This window comes from Anguilla rostrata, chromosome 3, assembly GCF_018555375.3.
Source record: "Anguilla rostrata isolate EN2019 chromosome 3, ASM1855537v3, whole genome shotgun sequence".
Lineage (NCBI taxonomy): Eukaryota > Metazoa > Chordata > Actinopteri > Anguilliformes > Anguillidae > Anguilla > Anguilla rostrata.
Genome location: NC_057935.1, coordinates 56,109,173 through 56,131,536, shown reverse-complemented (window position 1 = coordinate 56,131,536; position 22,364 = coordinate 56,109,173). Strand labels below are relative to the sequence as shown.

The window sequence follows — 22,364 nt, the reverse complement described above, 5'->3', positions numbered from 1 at the left end:
TCTCCTGCACTGGATGCAACAGCAGTCACCTGGCATCTGGGAGCCGGGATCAGTCATGACACTCCCCCGACTGCGGAAGATTCCTTTACGTTAACTCTACAGTATGCAGCTGAGCTGACTGGGGCCTGTGATGGGTGGGTGTTTTCAAAACAAATTTTAATCTCTCAGATGGTTGATATGCACTCAGTTGTTTTGCATGCATTTTGGTACACTACATTTCCAAGGTACATTATGTACGCCTCGCTTTCCTGGAACCAGATGTCCATGTGTTCCATGGACCCAAATATACATACAGCCAAAAAACGTTATGGTGATGTAGAATGATTACAAGGAAACAACATCAAGCATACAAGTAAACATTCCACCCAAGGGAGGGAAAAATATTTCTCATACACAATTTCCCAAAAGACCAAAATCAAAATGTTTTTTTTTTTTAATGGACCTTATCTGTGTTGTCACTTAGGCCATTGCAAACAGCATATAGCTCATAAGTCAAATAATGTCATAAAGTCAAGTAAAATGTGTGTGCACAGTAAAATGTGTGTATACCTAACCAAGCTTTGTAGTATCACTGTTATTAAAACAGCTGAGAAAAAAATGAACTGCATGCCAACAGCTTAGGAAGTGGATATGAAATGGACCTAGACTGCAGACTGGACAAAATACTTAAAGGAATAGTGCACTGGTAATCATTAAAACAGTAATGGTGCAGTCTTCCCTTAGAGCAAAGAAAGGAAAGGGGAAACCCACGACAACATGGGAGAAAGAGTCTGAGGTGGAGATTGTCTGCAGGACCTTGGAAGGGAAGTAACAAGCACGGAACCGTCCAGACCCAAGGCGCAACTCACTTCTGCAGACACATTTTAGCTGGCACCACCAGGGCATGCGTCCTACTAAACGAAGCACCACCTGCGCATGCATCCCACAAAATGTCCCTCGAAGGTCGTCTGTGAGTGAGTGAGTGACCACAATTTGCCATGCATAGCCCACAGCGCCAGTTCCTGCGCACTGTGGGCAAAAGGCAACCAATGGGACAGCAGTGTCTTGTAGGGACTAACCTGCTGGGCACAAATTTGGTTCCAAGGAAGAAAAAAAAATTCATTTTTTGTCTTGTACCTGTATGTAAGGTAACAAATTCATTTTGGCTGATTTGTTGATACAAGCATTTGTACCTTGCACTATAGAGAACCCATATGCCACAGCCAAAAAAAACCTATTCCCAACTTCATAAAAAACAGGGAGACACCTTGTATATCCTCAGTCGAGGATGCAGACTCTTCTATGAGAGTTCCCTCCATGTTTAAGAATGAGGGGCTGAAAGGAGCACCAGCAAAGACCTCAGCAAAGGGCAGATTGTTCCTGGCGGTAGGTCAGGGTGGGGGTGGGCTTCCCCTCTATTTTCCCAATACTGTCTCTCTCTATCTCCCAAAATATGCGCAGAACTTGGCTTCAGTGTGTGAAGGAAGGACTTGAAAGCCGGGGTAATATCACAGGACTGTGTCAAGGAAGAGGGAGACTGAGACAGAAGGTGGGGAAAGCTGGGGGAAGACAGAGACCAGCAATATGGCAATACGCTACTACCCCGCTCTGTTCCGTAAATTGAGTAACGTACACAGAGTTGTCCAGTGTGTCCAATCCAATGTCCAGCATAATTATTGGGGTCAGATTCACCTGAGGTGTCACGGGTCGAAGTGAGGTGGACCCAAATGCAGACTCGGACAACAGAGTGGCGAAACTCCCGTAGGAGATATTTAATGCGGAAGTACACAATACAGCAGGCAGTCTCGTGGTCAGTTCGTGCAAAGATCAAAACCAGAAAAAACCACCGGGGAAAAAGTACAAAATCAGAAGGCAAAATCAAAGTCAATAAACAGGCGAAGGTCAGAACAGGAAATCAGCAAAACAAAGACGACAGGCAAAAATCGGTGGTCGGAAAAACAGGCAAGATCAAAACACAAACAGTCAAACTAACGAGAGGGTAAATGCTGGAAAGGCACTGTAAACAGAGGCACAATCTGGCAAGGAAGAACAGGGAAACAGAGAACATATACCAAAAGAACCAGGTGAGTGAAATGAGAGATAATTAAACAGAGCGTGAACATGCAAACAGGAAACAGGTGAATGAAATTAGTGATTAGCTAGTGCATGAGAATGCGGCCAGAACAGGTGAGAGTGATCAGCTGAGGGGAGAGAGAGAGAAAGAGAAAACCACGCCCATACTACAAACCGAAACAAAGATTGTGCAGGAGAAAAGCAGATAGTCAACTAAAAAGTGAAGTGACAACAGAAACATAACGAGGGAAACCTTCCCTTAATGCAGGCCATATGATTCACTTTTAGGAGAGAGAAGAAGCAAGAAGCTTCCCCACACAAGATAATTCTAGATATTCTAGATAAGTCTAGCCATTGAGGATGTAAATCAATGGAGGATGAAGGAAAATACTGACATGACGTGACGGATAATAGACAAGATTGCAAAGTGTCTGTTGTTGCTGTCCTGGCATGCATATCCAGAAAAGGATTCCAGGCAACTACATTTCAGGTGTGACCTGGGCCCTGCTCCTGATCTCTGATGCAGAAAATTTAAATTGATCTAGTAAGTGCAGACAAAAAAGGCATCTGTGGGACCAGACACAAGGTGAGGGAGATGCCAGATAACCAATGCAGCCTTAGCTAGAAAATAGTTTAACCCATATGCATTAATTTCATTTCATCTTCATATCTAAATAATAGCATATCCAAATCGCATTTTCTTCTTGTTAGAGATCAGTTTGTCTCGCGCTCAGTCTATGACCATCATGTGTCAGTCAGGTGTATGAGTTAGAATCATGGCTAGCATGAAAAAATGAAACATTACGTTTCAATCAAGAAAGTTTTGAGAATCATTACTGGAATATTTCCCCATTCTGTCATCAGCAAGCAGGTTTCCAACTTATATATTTGTGCTGTAGACAGCATCTGATTTCCCCATAATGCACACTGTGAATAAATTATACTAACGTTGTGGTTTTGTGCCATCCATTTTGCTACAGTTTTTATTTCATAAAACAGTCAGAGCGGCAACATTAGATTGTGACTTGAGCCAGGCTGACACTCGGATGTCTGGAACACAGCTGGGCTGGTGGTTTTATGTGCTGTAGGAAATTAGCTCTGAATGCTGCCTGCTGTGAGGTTCTCCCTACATCACCACCACAGGAAACCACCACACTGAGGGCATAAGGGAAAACCACACATGTCAGGAACCCATTACATCCTACCGCAGAGCACGAGTCAGGCTAATTAGGCACAGAGCCTTTTAGCCCACTATTTACACTGACAGAGGACTGTGCTGTGAAATTAGAGGACCAGTGGGAATTGCAGACCATTGGCCAACCTCATTGTCAGCCAGTTGGAGTGGGCAGAAACCCTTAGCGTCATAGCTCAATGGACCATTAAAACCAGTTAAGCAGTAACATGCAGCCTTCATTTGTTTTTAACTCAAATTATTGAGTAACAAATTCTCCTGAGTCGATGATCGAGATAAAAAAAACTTCAAAGTGTCAATTAAACCAAGCCTATTTCTAGTGATATTTTAACAAAAAAATCACTGTAAAAGTTGTTGTTTTTCTTTTATATCAAACTGGCGGTGGTCCAACACTCTTTTAGACATAATTAGTAGAGCAGTTGATGTCAGAAAGGTACTCAGTTCCACTTACAGGCCACTGAGGAGTGATACATAATCCACGCTCAAAATTGGGCAGGACAAGCATACTTAAAATTCAGTCTGATGACCTGAGCCAGACCTCTCCTAGAGTCCTAAACTAGCGGAAGTTGTCAATATCAACAGGAATTTTCCTATTTGATTTTTAAAAATAAATCACATTCTATCACTGGTGTTTTTTTAATACATTATCCTTATCAAAATTGTATAACTTGCAGCCTCCTCGTGTATGTATGTATAGAAATTATCCAAGCCACATTAGAAAGAATTCTCCATGTACTTGTACATACAACTCTGTTTCTAACACTGTGAGCATGCTAGGTTCTGTTTTGTGAATTTATACTGAATTATAAGACCTTCTGTCATAAAAGGCAGCCATCTAACTTCAGAATTTCTTTTGTCAATAATAGATGAACTGACAAAACGTTAATAAGCAAATAAACTTGCATCACACTTGGCTAAACATCCATCGTACACACACATACTTTTTTCTTCTGGGTCCCCTATATATGTAATACATTACGTATGTTTATAAACATTGTACACACTGACATACAATTTATACAATTGCAATAAACATCCAGTAAAAACAGGAGGACATTTACCAGTAACATACATGCCAAAATTCTGCACAGAATGTACACATACAGTCTAGCATCTTACAGAGAGAGAGTAGTGTGGCAACCATTTTCAGGAAAAGGAACCTTTTCTAGACTGCTCTTTCAAGAGAAACAAGTTTTACTTAAAAGGTATTTGCTCAACAACCGCTATGGTCAGTAATGGAATCCTAACACACATGAAACAAGCGTACACAGCAACATATCTCATTTTTGTAAGCAATTTAATAAGAGATGATAAATTTAAGGAAAGACAATGGTCATAAGAACGTTGATGCTGATGGTGCTGATGATGCCAGTTGACCATTCATTGTGGAATTATTAAAGGATTTCACAGGTTTTGTTTCGCAATGCCTTGGGATGGGTCCTGTGAGACTGCACAGATGTCTCGTGTCTCACGTCATATGAATCATCCATAGCCCCGTTGACATCATTCATGTCTTCCCTCCAGCCAGGTGACCGCAAAATGACCTGGTCCCATGTCTTTCTGTATATCCTAATCAGAAACCTGAAACTAACAGCCTGCAGCTGCGTTCACTTCTTTCTTTTTTTTACGAACAAGAAATACAAAATGAATCATCTCACAAGGCTTGAGGCCATCTAACTCCAACTTTCTAAAAACGATGACCCACCATAAATGTGCGTTAACCTTCTGTATAGGAGGTCACACACTCTGAAGTCTAACACATCCATGTGAAATCCTTCTTGAAAAGGGGTTGGAAAATTCCGTAGTAAACAAAAACCAAAATTGTTAATAAACACTTCCTTAGCAACCTCAAATTTTTAAGTCACCTTTTCCCGCATTCTTAAGCTCTGCTCTAAAATGTGGTCAACCCTACCTGGGGGTTGCCATTCATTCAGGTGACCCTCTGGCACCACTGTTTGGTGTTTGGTTGCCTAGGACAGGGCCTCAGCTCAAGCCTGTCTGTATCACAGCATGAGAAAAACAGGTTGTTCCCTCCCTTTCAGCCAAAAACTCACTCAATTAAAATCATTCAATTCTAAATTTTGATTCCGTAAATTTGCGTCAAATGTCAAAGTTGGAAAGAAACACCACTGGCTATGTGAAGCCATCATTATGAAAGAATTCTCTGGAGTGAAATGATGAAAGAAGGCAAACGATGTGACAATGATAACCTCCCATCCAAGAGCAAATGTTTACAGACACCTGTTGGAGCACAGCTAATGGGGGAACTAGGGGCCAAGTGGACAGGCTTCTCCCATCTAAATGCACTGTCCGCTGGGAAGTGAATGAAGTGAGTTGCTGAAGACAGCGGACAGCTGGGTTCTTCCTCCATAGCCACCATGCTGTCTTGATCTTCTCCACATGGGCCACCACGCAGGGAGCTATTTTTAGTTTGCACCAACTAAATAAATAACTGAGGCAAATGCCCACTGTTGACAAACAAGGCCCTGTTGCTGAGTGAGCAGGGACAATGGCCATCTGTCCAGCTCATTAGTCATGACTACTGGAGCGACAGGAACACCATGATGGCCAGGGCTGTTAGTACTAGTACGGGCCTAGAGATCAGACTGAAGTAGCAACTGACCTGGAAACTAACCTGCATCGGCACCCCACTCTAATTCCAGATTTCGAAACTCAACATCCTCCAAAGGACTCATGAGCTTTTCTTGAGAGAGATTCCCGCTCATTTCTGCCCAGAGAGATGGTACATGTGTGTTTGCGTGCACGTGCGCTTGCGTGCCATTGCGTGTGGCGAGTAGGCGGGGGGAGTGTGTAATTTATTATCAACCCTCTGATGAATCATAGTTGACTGAGGAGAGATTCCACAGAAACATTCTTGAAAAGACATTAGAGACACTTTAAATACCTACAGTACTTGCTACTTCTTTCCACTGCAGATATATAATCTACCCTGAGCTCATCTCACTACTGCTCAGTTCCTGCAAAACAACGACTGCTGTTGAGCTTACAGGTGTGTCTGCAGCGCTACAGCACAGAGAGGCGGGGTTTTCATAGCATGTGGCAGCTTTGTCGAATTACGCTTCAAGTTGCCTACGAACAGCGGCTAGTATCACTTCTGAGGAACTCTGGGGAGAGACAGAACATGAAATATTCTGTAAATGGAAGGGACCGCAGACTGATTGGAGGTTAGAATCAAGGAGGGAACAATGCGATGTGAACAAACGATAGGAAAAACAGTTCTCGTAAAGCCAGTCACGAACACAAAACGAGTTTTAAAAAAAATAAAATGAAGAGAAAAAACACATGACAGAAAACAAGCAAAAGTAGATAGGAGGAGAGAGAGAGAGAAAAAAAGAAATAGGCAGGGAGCCTGATTCTTCATGCGAAATACGAGAAAAACAGATTGACAGATGACAGCATTAGCTGTGATAGACCAGGCATGTTGAACAGGCTAAGACAACACTTCCACAAATACAGCTTCTCCTTGCCTGTGATGAGATACAGACCCTTTTAAATAGCACCAAGGTGATGTTGTAAAGCATTGCTTATGGAAAATAAGCTGTGCTCAACAAATCTGAATGGGAGGGAATGTAGTTTCATCACAATCAGTCCTCCAACCCCAAATCTCCATGTTTGTGCTGCTTGCTGGTCTTTAACCTGCCGGTCATCTTCCTCAAAAGAAGAGACATTCTTCCAAATAAAGCGGGGACCAAAGGTCTGATGACACTACCAAGTCCTGGTTGTTTTCATTATTTATCAAAGAATATGGAAATTATGAAACTCCAATTACACTTCTTATTCAAGAACACTGAGAACAACGAGAGCTCTTTAGGATGGCATTCCCACCACAGGTGCCGGACCTGAACCCAATTAAACATCTATGTGAGCAGTCGAAGAGGGAAAAGGCCAAACATCAAGCAACAGCAACAGATCACCTTCGGAGAGCGTTGAGAAACTAGTGGAATGACATTGAATATGAGTTGCATAAGCTGGTGGAACCACTGCCAAGAAGAGTGAAGGTAGCAGTCAAGGCGAACGGTAGACACACCAAGGACTAACAGTTTTTTGATCTTCAGTAAATACCTACACACTTTTTTACTTATATTATTAAAAGATAATGTATTTTTGAATAAGAAGCAGAAACAGCACATCATAATTGTATTTTCCCTTCATAAATAATGAAAGCAATGAGGTAGTGCTCTCAGACTTATGATCCCCACTGTAGATATTTTAATGCTGGCCAGCTTAATCTTGGATGGTGATCAAACAGCAGGGCTGTTATCCTTGTTTTCTTTCACACTATGCAAAGAAACAAAAACTACAACACTAGTAAGGGAGGCCACTGACAGAAGCAAATGGTGCATTCATAAATTGGGTTGGAAACTCTGAGTGAACCTCACCCGAGCATTATGGAGCATGGAGTCATTTTGAAAGTTGCAAAAGACCAAAATCCATAGGGAAATGGCAGGCTCTAACAAGCAAACTGACTTCAGCTGCTACATGCTACACAGACATCGGATCTTTGTATATTCAACTGGAAAAGTTCACGGCAGTCCACTAAACAGCATTCACAACAACTAATCATAATTTCACACGCCATTTTTAAATATGAATGCCATGCTATTAAAATTTGATTTAAAGGGTCACTGAGTTGAGATGTGAAAATTTGGATAGTGATTTTAACAATCAAAATGTTCTCAAGTTGTGTTGCAAGTGTACAGTTTCACCAAAAATAAGAGCATTTCAGTAAAACAAACATGACTGTAAAAATTCCAAGGACTACCATTGCAGTTTTGAGTGTTTACTTCAGTTGTTTATACAAATGGGCCTTTCAAAACTCTCTTGGATTGCCAGAAGAACACGTACGTAAGTGGCTTCTTTGTGTGCAGCTCTATATAGTGTCAGACACTGAAATAGCGAAACGTTTTACAGCAGGTGTTTAACGTGAAAGCAGTTATGACTGTATTAACGGGGTGAAGTGGTCTGGCAGGGTTTAGCCACATGTGGTAGTCATCAAGCCCCATTCACCGAACGTCAGACCACAGTCAATGTGCAATGAAACACACTCCTCGTCATAACGGGACAGGAGGAATGAAAAGAAACCGCTCAAGTGCACCGCTCTGCATTTGTATGATCTGAGGCAAACGCCACAGTACAGCTTCAGAGTGTTAAAGGACCGAGGCTCCCATACCAAAGACCAGGTGTGAGAGTGTCCCTGTAGGGAGTAGTATACACAACGGGGAGACCGCACAGCTGCCCTCCATAGTACATACTGTACGCACCAGTGGGATAAAAACCTAATCCTACAGCATCATCAGCCTTTTTTCCAGGGCCTGAACATTTATTATACCTAAATCAACTGACCATTGATTCAATAATGATCATGTTCTTTCTATCTGCATTCGTTGCCTGATTTAAAAAAAAACAGCTGAATTGTCTTGTAGCCACTCACACTAAATATGAGGTGCAATCTGGTTTAAATAAGGAATACTTATAAAACAAGCACTGCTGTTTAAGTTTTCAGATGTGTCTGTAGAGCTACAGTGCAGACAGGTGAGGTGTTTATTGCATGTAGCAGCTTTGTCAACCTATGTTTCTACTTGCCTGGCGTTATAAAATTATCAAACAAGACTAGTATCACTTCTAAAGAACTCTGGGGAGAGATAGAACGTTAAATAATCTGTAAGTGGAAAGGACCACAGAACGATTTGTCGATGAGATAGCTGCATAGACTGCTTGACGGATAAAACACAGGACAGAATACAAGCAGATAGGAGGAGACAGGGAGCCTGATACTTCATGCAAAATAAGAGAAAAAACAGATTGACAGATTATGGCAAATAATATGTAAATGGAAATGACTGCAGAGCGATTGGCTGATGCTGGATAGCTGGATAGACTGCTTGGCGGAGGTTAGAATCAAGGAGGGTTGTGATGTGAACAAGCGATAGGAAAAACAGTTCTCGTAAAGCCAGTCACAAACACAAAATGAGTTTTGAAAAAACTAAAACGAAGAGAAAAAACACAGGACAGAAAACAAGCAAAAGTAGATAGGAGGAGAGAGAGAGAGAGAGAGAAAAAGAAATAGACAGGGAGCCTGATTCTTCATGCGAAATAAGAGAAAAACAGATTGACAGATGATGGCATTAGCTGTGATAGACCAGGTATGTTGAACAGGCTAAGACAACACTTCCACAAATAAAGCTTCACCTTTCCTGTGATGAGATACAGACCCTTTTAAATAGCCCCAAGGTGATGTTGTAAAGCACTCCTTAAAGGACAATAAGCTGTGCTCACAAATCTCAATGAGAAGGAATGTACAGTTTCACCACAATCTGTCCGCCTCCCCTTCCCCAAATCTTCATGTTTGTTCTTGCTGGTCTTTGACTTGCTGGTTACCTTTCTCATTAGAAGAGAAATAGCCGTTCTTACAACTAGGTACTTGAATGAGGCCATCTTGGTAATCTTGGATGGTGATCAAACAGCAGGGCTCTATTTGTTCTGTTTTCTTTCCCATTATGCAAAGATACAAAAACTACAACACAGGTAAGGGAGGCCACTGACAGAAGCAAATGGTGCATTCATAAATTGGGTCGGGAACTCGAGTGAATCTCATCAGTGCATGGAGTCATTTTGAAAGTTGCAAAAGGACAAAATCCATTGGGAGGTGGCAGCCTCTAACAAGCAAACCAGCCACACTAACGCTGCTTCACGGTACACAGAGATCTGATTTTTGGATGTTCAACTGGATACATATCAAAACTCAGGCCCACCCTGTCCTACTCGACAACAGAAACTCTAATCCATGCCTTTGTAACATCTCGGCTGGATTATTGTAACTCTATTCTCACTGGCATCCCAATCAGATCAATACGCAAACTTCAGTTAGTTCAAAATGCTGCAGCACGAATACTGACCCACACTAAAACATACGATCACATCTCTCCAATCCTGTACAAACTTAATTGGCTGCCAGTAAAATTTTGAATACAATTCAAAACCATCCTGCTAACCTACAGTGCACTTCATGGTTTAGCTCCGGCCTATCTCACTGATCTTCTCCTGGACCACACACCCACTCGCTCGCTTCGCTCCTCCTCTGCAAGACTTCCAACTGTCCCCACATCTCGCCACTCCACTCTTGGTGATCGGGCTTTCTCCTGTGCAGCACCCAAACTCTGGAACACACTCCCTCCCCACATCCGTAATGCTGAGACTCTTTTAAGAAACTTTTAAGAAACATTTAAAAACTCACCTCTTCACACTAGCTTTGGCCTGAACAGGACATAGCTATCCACTCCCCCATGGCACTTTTATTTATTTTATTACTATTTATTTTTTATCTTTTCAAACTGTTTTTAATATCATGTATGTATCTGTAGTGTCTTGTCATTCTTCTATCCATTTTAGTACCATGTAAGGTGACCTTGCGTGTTCAGAAAAGCGCCTGATAAATAAAATGTATTATTATTATTATTATTATTATTATTAATAATAATAATAATAATAATATTAATAAAAGTCCATGACAGTCCGCTAAACTGCCTTCACATGTAATCATTAAATTCATTAGGAATGAATTAAAGCCCCATTACTTAGGTGGATAGCTCAGCAAATTTGTATGATCTGAGGGGACACTGAGGTAGACACCTCAGAACAGCTTCAGAGTGTTCAAGGGCTGAGGATCCTATAACAAAGACCAGGTCTGAAGGTGTAGGGAGTAGTACGCACAGTGTATGGAGACGGCACCACTGCAGTCCACAGCACATACGAGCCAGTGGGATAAAAGCCTAATCCTACAGCATCATCAGCCTTTTTCCAGGACCATTCATCATTTTTTTCTTATCTGCATTTGTTCATGGCTGTTTCTTTATGATAATCACATGAACAGAACTGCGCATAGAATGTTACAGTCAGCATTCATCATCTCACACACCTGGGGTTATTGGTTTTTCATAGGAACATTTTTGAACAAAAGTAAGAATAAATTAAGAAAGGTTTTGTGAATGAGGCCCATTGTTTCTGGATTTTAATGTGAAATAAATAACAGTCCTGTATGATGCAAACAGAGAGTGGCATACATCTATTTTCTTTATACAGCGTACACTTGTCAGTGATCTTAACCTATTTTGACTTTAAAGCCAAACAGTTTGTCCTCGGGTCTTGTCAGATATCTTTTACCTTATTTCAGCTGGTTTGGAGGAAGGGGGGTCATAGAACCCCCTGGGCGCTCTTTTCCTCAGAAGACAAGATTGGCCTCTCGCTACATTCCGCCCCCCAAGGCAACGTAAACCACGGCGGAAAACCACAAATCAAACGGCCGTCGCATGGCATCACTCAGCCGTGGAATGCTCCTCCGAGACCTGCAGCACAGAAGGGCCGCCGACGCGTTCCGTCGAGAAGCCCAGGAATTCCCGCCGCGGAACGGCCGCGGACGCAGGGCAGAAATAAACACCGGGTAAACCAAAGGACGAAGAGCAGACCCCCGCATCCCCCCGGCACAGGACGGCCCCCCGAGCGGAGAAGAGCACACGCCTGCCTTTTTTCTGCTCGGCCTTTCCCACCACTGACCTGACTTGTAGAGTTTCTCACAGAGCACGGTGCTTACTGCAGCTTCTCTCTGGAGCACTCACACACGTCATTTGAAACAATGTTATCGTTTAGGTGGATAATACTTCTCGACAAACCTTCTTTGTCTTTTCATAGCTCACACGTCCGTACAAGGAGTAACAAGGGAGTGGTGGACTGATGGAAAATTCATATATGAACCATTATATTGCCTGCTAAGACAGGGCCTAACCTAACATGATATCACAAGTTTGACCAGTTTCCAGCAACAGGCAGGCTGCAGGTAGTAAGGGATCTCAAGCAGAGCTGCGGACCCCTTTATTCAATGGAAAAGCCCACATATGGTCCTGCCAGTAAGCAATGGGATCAAAGTTCAGAAGCTTCCTCCCTGCAGTCGTTTCTCCGATTCTGTCAGATCTCATAGATACCTGTGGTGTGCAGAGCGGGGGGGGCAAGAGATGCCAGACACTGGAATGAAAATTTATTTTGTCTTTAATTTGGCTTTACTCCCCAGGGGCAACCCACATGCCCTTGGGTCCTCTACCTTCACAAACTCCACTCCAACAGAATACAGCCTCAGCACGCTACTACAACTAGTAAACCTCACATTCCCGTTTACTTGTATCCTTCTCTCTTTCACATGCTTTCACACTGCCATTGGCAGCATGAGGCCGCTGTGGTGCCAAACCACTCAGCCCACATAAACTGCAGCTGCACAAAACTAAACTCAATGTAAAAACCTGTTTACAATTCACTTCTTCCTTGTATTATGTCCAGCAGACAGCTTAGCTCTACCTCTCTGCTGCAGGTGTGGTGAGAGAAAGTGTCCACCAGAGCTGTCCCGTGTGGCTTCTTTTCACACGAAACAGCAGGCCATCTATTACTGGCCCCTTCCTACTCGCTCTGCAAACCTAAATACGCCTGCTGGAAATGATCCTTCCCCTGATCACCGAATGCAGAACTCACAAAAAGAACACCCTCAGTAAATGAAGAAATGATACAACATACTGATACAACAAAGGTTTGTTATGCATGAAAAGATCTGGAATTGATGTCTAGTTATTACACACATTTACAAGACCTATGACACCAATAACCCCTTCACATGAGGTACTACAATTTAATCACAGTTAAGAGCCAATTGCCTATTGTTCAGACTACCAATACACAGATGACCAAGTGCTGGGTAAAATTTTTAAAAAGATGCTAAATAATTTCATTCAGTTAAATAATTTATTCAGACCTTATAAAGAATTTATTACATTATTATTATTATTATTGTTAATAATGTTCTTCACAGCTGTGGATTTAACCTGTTGTCACTATACTGCAAGCCCAGCTACATATCCATTGAAATACACTACAATACACATAAAACTTGTATGTGCACAAAGAAAAAGGAGAAAAAGGTGCATGCTAATAAAAATGTGTGCGGCAGAATGCAATTATGCCAGCTGAATTAATGTTTGTGAGTGTTTGTGGGTTTTCTTTCACTCATCTAGGGAGCCTCTTGACAACGAGATAAACCTAAATCTATAATAAGTTCAGGTAGGCCTCAAAGTGGTATAGAAGTGCATAGACAAGTAGAAGCAGAAATGATCTCCTGTTCCAGAAGAACACCTGCAGTGTGTGCTGTGGTGGCGACCTCCACAAAACCTGGAAAATAGGCAAATAAATCACTCCCCCCTGTCTGCCGATAACCTCCTGGACCTGGGCCTGCCCTTTTGCCCCACAAGGCTCACCCTAACACTAAGGAAGAAAGAAGGACTCAATCATGCTCGGTCACATACACAGAGACAATAAAAACTGAATTCTCTTTCGTTGGGTCCACCTCAGTCTGAGGTCAAATTCACTATTTCAGCAAAGGTAAAAGAGTTCATTTCCAACCTTTTCAATGAATGTGCTCCGTGAAACATACCCCTGAGCTTGAAACGATAAGCTTTGATTCCGGCATAGAAAGCAAAGCCACAAATTATGAGTCTGGCTACAACTCAGGAAATGGGATCAAAATGACACACTTCATCCTTTCTGGCCCAACACCTGCCAACAGTGGCAATCAACTACCCCCTGTGTTAAAAAAGAAACTTGAAGAAAGAGTGTTACCACTTTCGACACATGGACACACTTTTAACCATTTTCTGTGGGCCTGATGCCTTTCCTGAGCTTCCCACGGGTGCATTAATTTCAGGTCACATTTCTCCACTGGTAGGATTTGGGCTTTAGACTGTTGTTAACCCCTCAGTCAGGAGAGAATGGTATCTGATAATAAGCCTAAGAATGGTTTTACCTGTACTTTCTTTCTGAGCCCAGGTCACACTTACTGAACAGTACTAAAATTGACATACACAATGTACATACATACACAACATTAAAATGCACATGTAGGTATAGTAAATGGACAGTATGTTCACATACGAAATCAAACTGTCTGTAAGAAATATTTAAACAGTGTGCAGTTCCAGCAGGGTCCAAAACCATAGTATCGGAACCACTTCCAAAGCAGGATCAGTGCAAATTTTATTTAATGCTACAGGAAACCTGATTTTAAATCAAGCAATTTTAATGTTATACTAGAGGTGTGTATTCTATCAACTATATGACACAGTTACCATGAGCAATAAAATCGAACAAGCTCGAAAACTGCTACATTTTTGACAGCCTTGTCTCCGATCCTAGTCTGGTTTACAAGATGCTGTGGGCATTCCACTGGTATTCAAATGAGTTAAAGAAATCTCCCATAAACTAACGTGCTGTGGTTTCTAGGTTACACACTGTATTTCTCTGCAGTCGATGTAACTAGTCATTATGGCATATGTAAGAGCCCAAGGTGCGTGATCAACCACAAAATGAGGTCATAGTGGAAGATGCCTTGCTGCATTTGTCACAACAAGTTGGTGAATAGTAGGTTTCATTCGCCTGGCAACGTGTGTGTTGTTACATAAAGGTACACAGCAAGCCAAATAAACAGACATGTCTAGCTAACATTTCTAGCTATGTAGATAACTTCATCTCCTGTGTCTTGTTTCCGAGGAATTTTTTCCTTATGCACACATAAAAATGCTTTTATTTGCATCAATTATTGTAGAACTCATAGAAAATGCACCGAGTGAACTCTGTACTGGGAGGTTTGCGCAGAGACAAGCACAAGTGAGCACTGCAGGACAGGAGACATGCAGCTCTGAGATAAGTGTTAGATCCGGCTTTGTTCCCTCAAGCCTTGCGGAGACATGGGCTGAATGTGTTATCTGCTTGATGCTACTGGAGAGACCCTATCACACCAGCACATAAAACACTAATCGCCTAAAGGGTTGGAGTAACATTTTAGCACCATCTTTTCTTCTCATCCAATGGTTTTAAGGATTTAAGGCCCTCTCTGAGGAATTACAAGAATGGCGATTGCCCAGATACTCCTTGAAGCTAAGCAGTTGCTGACGAGTGTCCAGAAATCTGCATTATGTTAATTTGTTCATGCAGCACTAACGACTGTGACCAAGCTGAGTACAGGGAGGGCCTCTTTCTCAATAAGCTTCCATGGCCTCTTCTGACAGTAGTGTTGAAGGTGAAGGAAATGTTCCAATAAGTAGTGCACTGCCTGAATGCAACCAAGGGCACAGAAACTGAGTGAAGAGCATCAGGGCCCCAAGCCCTCAAGAAGTGCATAAACTCCCTGCTAGTTAAGGCCATCTGAATTACATACAGGAAATTTAGTGAGTCAAGAACTGGTTTTTAACTCAAAGTTGAATTTATTTTCAACAGGCTTAATCATCAGACACCATTGTACAGTGATCTGCACAACAAAGCAATTTAAGAACTCTTCTGTGTCTAAAAATTGGGACACAATATATATAATATGGGACATAAATATGCATTTTCTTTTAAAGAGATTTTTATGTTAGAGGGATAGTATTTTATAATGGTTAAGAAACGGCCTTGTAACCAGAACCCAAAAAAAGGAAAAAAGCTGTGGAAGTCACTCTGTGGAATAACAATGTCAGCTATAATGCCCATAATGTAAATACATGTTAATTACATTTTATGCCAAAATTACTTTTACACATATTGATCATCCAGCAGGCATCCAAAATAATACTATGCTTGTCAAAGCAGGGATTTTCCTTGAAATAAAAATAATTCTGACCAAACTTAATGTTGCACAGAGATGTAGTACTGCTGACAGATAAAATAACATCTCTCAGCAAGAGTATGCTCAGTTATAGGGGGAATAAGAAGTGATTGCCTATTGCTTGAGCAGAGCCCATTCATACACGGTCCATCCTTGCATCATTGAACCCAAAGCCAAGGCTGCTCATTTGATTCCACTTCCAAGAATTATCATCAGCCTGTGTACAATCATTGCATTCAAATCTAAGATGCATTTCTGACCTGCCTGTTTATGAATATTCATGCTAACATCAACAGAAGGCTGTCTTTGCCCAGGCTCTTCAGTGGGGATCTAAAAGATTGGTTCTCAGAATCCTCTGGAGTCCTACTTGTTCATTCTTGTTGGTTTTTGAAGCCGTTATTATGAAGTCATTCTATGGCTTTGGTAGGAAAGAGAAGACTCTTGCACGTGTTCATGAACATTTCTTCTACCCCCACCACAACGTTTACCCATTGTGCCATACACTCACCTTTACATTACTAACTGTCACAAAGGGATATATAAAAAACAGAGACAAACGGGAAATAAACACCATTACTGGTCCATTAGATTTTCCATGGTTGTTCCTCTGGATTTACTTGTTAAATTAAGCATATATTAAGCATATACACGTGTTGCCTTGACACAGACTCTTCCACTTATGCGTAGACATTATATAATTACAGGGCACAATGTATTTACATAAGAGTACCCCAGAACCAAACTGCTATGACACCTGACCTGTCCAGTAAAGTGGACACACATATCCAGAGACATGGGCCATCAGCATGAGGAGTGTCAAGGAGGAAGCCAGAGACAGGCTTGATAGAAACTCTTTAGGCAAAACTGAGCCATTCCAAAAAAGAGCATGTGGTTCACCACTTTAACGGAAACAATGTGTCATAGGACTAAGGACAAGGATACCGCAGCAGTTCTCAGTGACTGCTCCAGAAGGTCATGCCAGAAAATGTCAGAGAGCTGAAATTGCCACAGCACATAGATGTCATAAGTCATATGGTGAGAAATTCCCCAAGGACAATAGGCTTAGCTGTATCCTCTATTATGTCTTATACAAACATGTTTTGTGAACAAATGTTTTAAATGGAACTTAATCCATCTATTAATTCAAAATGCAAAACCAAAGAAAAAAATAATGGCAACAAATAAGATGTTCAAACTTTATATATTTTGCTATGTGCCAAAGAGAGTGTTCTCTAATAAATGAGATTGATGGACGTGCACCCGAGAACATAAATACATAAATCACTTATGCCTTCAAATATTTATTAGAGGGCAGAGATCTCAACATAAGACCACCTTTTTGAGACGGTGTCAATGGCATGTTGTTACATTCTCCAGATACGTGGTATTAGAAGAGAGGTACCATTTTGTGTAGTGCCAGAGTCTAATCCAGCTAAGTGGCCTGAAACAGTGCTAATTGTAACATGTAGGCTACATAATAACTTAGATATTGCAATTTAATCAATTACATTCATGTTTACGGTTTACATCTTTAAAGCTTTATGTTAGGCAATTATATTTTTTGTTAAATGTATAATTCAAAAAGTTCAATGATTTACAATGGTACATTGCGACGCTGTTAGTGTGTGGAACTGTGGAGCAATAGCTTCGTTTGCCCAGATAACTACTAAAAGCACTTTATCGAGGCTGTCACAGAGTGGCGCAAATCTTTTAGATGTCGACAAAACTCCACTGGATTCATACGGCTTTCCCCTTATGCAAACGACACCCCCATACTGTATGATGCATACACTGCATGAAGATACTGTAAATCAGCGAGCTCTATCTGTTGTGGCATTTTGGTCCTGTTAGAGGTTGTCTGTTTACTGCCATCACTTTAAGTCTACTTCCAGTTACTATAAATACAACAGCATGTGAACACACTCCGAGATAATATTAACATGCAACAGGGCACCACCATTAAAGCGAGAGTCACTGACGTCTCGTTTGCCGGATCGTGCGTATATTGTACACTTTCTATAAACTTAAGAACAATACGCTGATTTTTCACGTTTTAAAAGAATGGATAAACAAGAATGTCCACACTACAATATAACTACTTAGTTTTTGATACTTTTGTTCTGAAAGTCCAAGTGCCTCTTTGATCACGAATATTATGTTCGCGCACAATCAGTGTTAAAATAAAAAAGAGAACCAGTACAGGATCACACAAACATTCACGAATATGCAACTTACCGCGTGCGCAGATTCCAAGACAGCCGAGACAACAGCAAATATACAAATCCTACAAAGGAAATAAAAACGATGTATAGCTTTAACTTCAATTAACTATAATATATTGTTGTGTGTGCATTTTACCACTAATTCATATAAGCAAAGCCTGTTAGACATGCGACGCTAACACCAACGAACCATTATACATGGAAGTCACACGTACCAGTATTTCATATTTGCACGGTTTTTGGGAAAATGCAGGTAGATATCTGTGGCGCTCTCACTTCTTCAAAGTGAGCCCAGTGCCAGTTGCTTCAAAAGCGCTCATTGAAGAATCCACTATTCGGTTCATCCACTTCGGGAAAGAGAGAAAAGATAAGAAATTAAAATATGCGGCAAACAGTTATCTGGTATTCACAGTGATAAATTCGGCTATAATCTCTGTATATACATACATGCACACTCTGTTGCTTTTAAAGGAATAAATGTTTTAACTCACAAAAGTGCAGTAGTAGAAAAGCTCTTCCCCAGTCCGACTCGGTTCCACGCACACCAAACAAGATTTGTGTTCGTTGGACGGAGAGAGGGAGGGGCTTCCAGATGTCAATCATGCTAGAAGCGTCCACACGTATAGCACTTGGTTATCTCCCTTTATGTGACAAATAAAAAATAGTTGTAGTTCATCAGTCTGCTTTAAATACGCTCAATTTGTTATGTTAGGCTATTCGAAAAACATAATCATTGGTTATTCCCAAATTATTCAAAATGATCTGCAAATATATAATAATTCTTACCATATATAGGTAAGATAAGGTTTAATAAATATTCGATAAATATATAGCTTACCTTAAGGTTGAATACATAAACATGAATGTATTTATTGTTGTTCATGATGTTTTTGTTTTTAATTCCTTAAACAACAATTGTTAACTAGGCTATTTTATTACACCCTAACATAAGCACATGTATGCCCATGTATGTTGTATTTTTAATATTCTATATGTCTATACATTTGTTACAAAAGGGACACATATTGCAAATTAGCTTTATGCTACTTAAATGTTATGATACAAAACATCAGAATAGTTGTTATGTATCAGTCCCTACGCAAATAAATATTAAATAAAACAAATTATCAACTGTTACCTTCTGGTTATTTGGGGAGCTAAAATTGGTGAACTTGTGGATCACAGTGTGAAATAAGTTCAAATGTTTGTGTATGAGTTGATATTTGTCTGTTATTTGACAAGAAACCTCCTATAGACACACAATTCCTTCTCTCTTTTTCCACATTTTGTCAGTTTGCACTTTGAAATTTGAATGCTCTGAAATTCTCCAGCACAGTGAATTTAAACACCTTTCATATCACCGTTTTAACTGAAGCTTGAATTGACGACTTACAAAAGTATTCATCCCCCCACCCCCAATAATTGGTAGATAGGCCTTTGCCAGCAATTACAGCTCCGAATTGTTCTGAATGTACCTCAATGAGGTTTGCACATTTAGATATTGGTCCATATAGATGTTGAGCATCACACATATAGATATTCAGGTTTATGTTTTTGATGTGATTCTGAAAACATGTAAGTAGGCTACTCTTTGTCATTTTATTTCACTCATTAATCATTGGGGGCGAAAACCTTCTGAAGGAACTGTACATAAAAATCTCTCGTACAGAGATACACTTGATAAAAGCGTCACGCCCAAAACAGCCCAGATATACATTTTAATGATATGCATTTTTCACCAGTAGGCCTATATGTACAAGTCTGCACACATCTCGCTATGATAGTGCGCAGCATGATGTAGATCGTTTGACATACTGATTTAGCGATTGAGGGGACGTAGGGACTATTTTACCATCGCGCGTTGATCTACTGAAAGTAGATCCGGTTGGCAGGTTAAGTTGAGAGAGAAAAAGTTAGTTAAGGTTGCAGAAGAGAACGGTCCCAGTATTGGAAAGCTTGGAGGCTTTTTAAAGAATCCGTTTATGACTTTTAAAGGAAGTTGTATTTTATAGCTTTTGAACAGAAGAATATGACAAGACTCGCATGTATTTTCAGTAGTACGTGTCAGTGTTGAGTGAGCGGATTCTTAAGAAAAATGAAAAATAAAAACGTTAAGAGTCTGCAAAACCTCGTCGTGGGTCTGCTATTCATAACCCTATGCACCGGGGTTCTGGATTCGGAAGCAGCGGTAAGTAACCTACTGTACTACTATTCACTTGTCTGCGTTTTTACTTGCTAGAATTTATAGCAATGCTAACTGTTTAAACTGAGCTAAATAGCGGATCAGGATACCATGCGCGTCTCCCCTGACAAAAGTTTATAAATAGTGTGCTTACTTTAAAACATACAAGTGTTGCTTTTCTTTGGTTATATTAATACATGTACACATTTGCTCCGGTTAAAGGACAACTTAAATTTGTTTATTACTGTTAATTATTATTTAATGTATGTCATGCTTATTACAGAATTTTTTCGAAGTGCTCGCTGTCGGATAAGCGATAGCAAGTATTTGTTCTTTGTAGTTGCTTATGGTAGCTTCGCACCCGACAGCGGAGAGATACGCAACTTACACTAGCGCACATTTTTCAAAGGTAGGTGCTGCGTGGAGACTTGTAGAAACATGCCGACTTGCTAGTTTCTTGTGTTTATGTATTTATTTATTTGTTAATGCAAAGTAATTCCATGTGTAAATTGGCTTCATATGATTTCTTATTTTAGAAATGAGAAGGGGTAAAGACTGACCTTTCCATTTTTTGGGTGATCTGGTAGTTACAAGGGACAAGATATCCCGTAGTATTTTTTATTTTTTTCAGAAGAATCTTTCCCACTGGATTTCCATGCGCTTTGATGGTTCATTCTGTTGACCTTTGTGCCCGGGATTCCATATCCTACTGCTAACATCACCGTATCTTATATAAACTTAGTTTTACTATGGTGGTGCTCCAAGCTTACTGTGAGAAATGTCTCCTTGCAAACAATTCACTTTTGCATGCAACTCTTCAGTTAGCACTTGGAGCATATAATCAACTGGAAATTGATCTGTTTTCTGTTAATAACGTGGTCCTTGACTAGTTATTATCATACTCTCTAGAGTGCCCAGCAGTGTTAAATGTGATACATAATTTAATCAGAAGGTTGAAAATATACTTTTAAAATGGTAGGCTTACTTCATTGATATAACCTGCATTAATTAATTTTGCATCATATGCATCAATACATTTGTTTCTTATGTCTCAAAAATCTTCATACAGATAGTAACACATCAATATTAAGTTTTCCAGTAATCAGCTTATCTAAAGGTAGACAACATAACAAATATTTGCCCTCCATTCTTGATTTAATTGTTCTTTAAATGACATTTGATGCTCAAAATATAGCTGTTTCCAGTGTCAGGCAATGGGTAATTTTTCCAAATCCAAATTAATTCCAAATCAGGAATCTGTTGTCATCCCAATCTAAACTCACACAGATTGTCCCAAAATAATTGCGAAGAATAAAGAAAGGGTAGAGTCAAGCCAGGGCATTTAGGTGGATTTAATGTAGTGGGGCAGAAACCTCAGCTTCCAGTGAGGCAATGCTGTACCAAGGTTTCAAGCTCCAGAGGTAAGTCTCTTCTAATGAAGAGAGGGATAGAAACATTTAGGAACAGAACAGGATATGAGGTTTACAGAATTTTCAACAATGTGTCAAAAGCAATGCGCAGTCCCAAAATGTGCATAGTTTTGAGGCGTGCCCATGTTATGTCAGTGATGACCATTTGGCAGCACAGTAGCAGTGTATGGGAATGGATTCCTCTGCAGTGGCCTTACTTTCCCATGGATCGGCTGTAGGATTGTCCCTCTCTCCTTGAACGGGGTGGGGGTTGATTGTACGGTGGGTGCCACCTCTTCCAGCCCCTCTGATAGAGCTCCTGTTACACTTCCAAGGAGTAGTGAGGGGCTGCAAAGCTGCCTGTAGCCCTTTGTGAGTATAGGCTCTCACAGGGTCATTCACAGAGGAGCCCATAAAGGGGCTGTTTGGGGACCATGACTTTGACATAGCCCTTTGTTCTGTTGCTTTTCAGCCCATTTCCTGTGAAAGACCACCCCAACCCATTTTTCCACCAAAAAGCCACTTGAAAATGCTAATTATTACTGGACGCACTGGATGTAGTACACATTCATTGACAGATGTGCAAGAGATTCTCTGATGAGACCCTTGGACAGTA

General features: G+C 40.7%; 2 protein-coding genes across 6 annotated transcripts in view; one reads left to right on the top strand and one right to left on the bottom strand.

The window, feature by feature from the left end:
- col4a6 (collagen, type IV, alpha 6) overlaps positions 1–18,763 on the bottom strand; it is a 94,495-nt gene extending 75,732 nt beyond the window's left edge. For all 4 annotated transcript variants that reach the window (XM_064328441.1, XM_064328442.1, XM_064328445.1 and 1 more), the window contains exons 1-3: positions 18,649–18,763; positions 18,373–18,504; positions 18,171–18,219 (exon numbers count right to left, since the gene is read on the bottom strand). In XM_064328441.1, coding sequence (XP_064184511.1) covers positions 18,171–18,219; positions 18,373–18,383 — 60 coding nt within the window. In that variant the 5' untranslated portion in view covers positions 18,384–18,504; positions 18,649–18,763. The remainder of the gene's footprint in view (positions 1–18,170; positions 18,220–18,372; positions 18,505–18,648) is intronic.
- A 1,302-nt stretch (positions 18,764–20,065) lies between these two features.
- col4a5 (collagen, type IV, alpha 5 (Alport syndrome)) overlaps positions 20,066–22,364 on the top strand; it is a 53,877-nt gene continuing 51,578 nt past the window's right edge. The window contains exon 1 of one of the 2 annotated variants that reach the window (XM_064328446.1): positions 20,066–20,345. In XM_064328446.1, coding sequence (XP_064184516.1) covers positions 20,253–20,345 — 93 coding nt within the window. In that variant the 5' untranslated portion in view covers positions 20,066–20,252. The remainder of the gene's footprint in view (positions 20,346–22,364) is intronic. The other variant, XM_064328447.1, reaches the window with a different exon arrangement.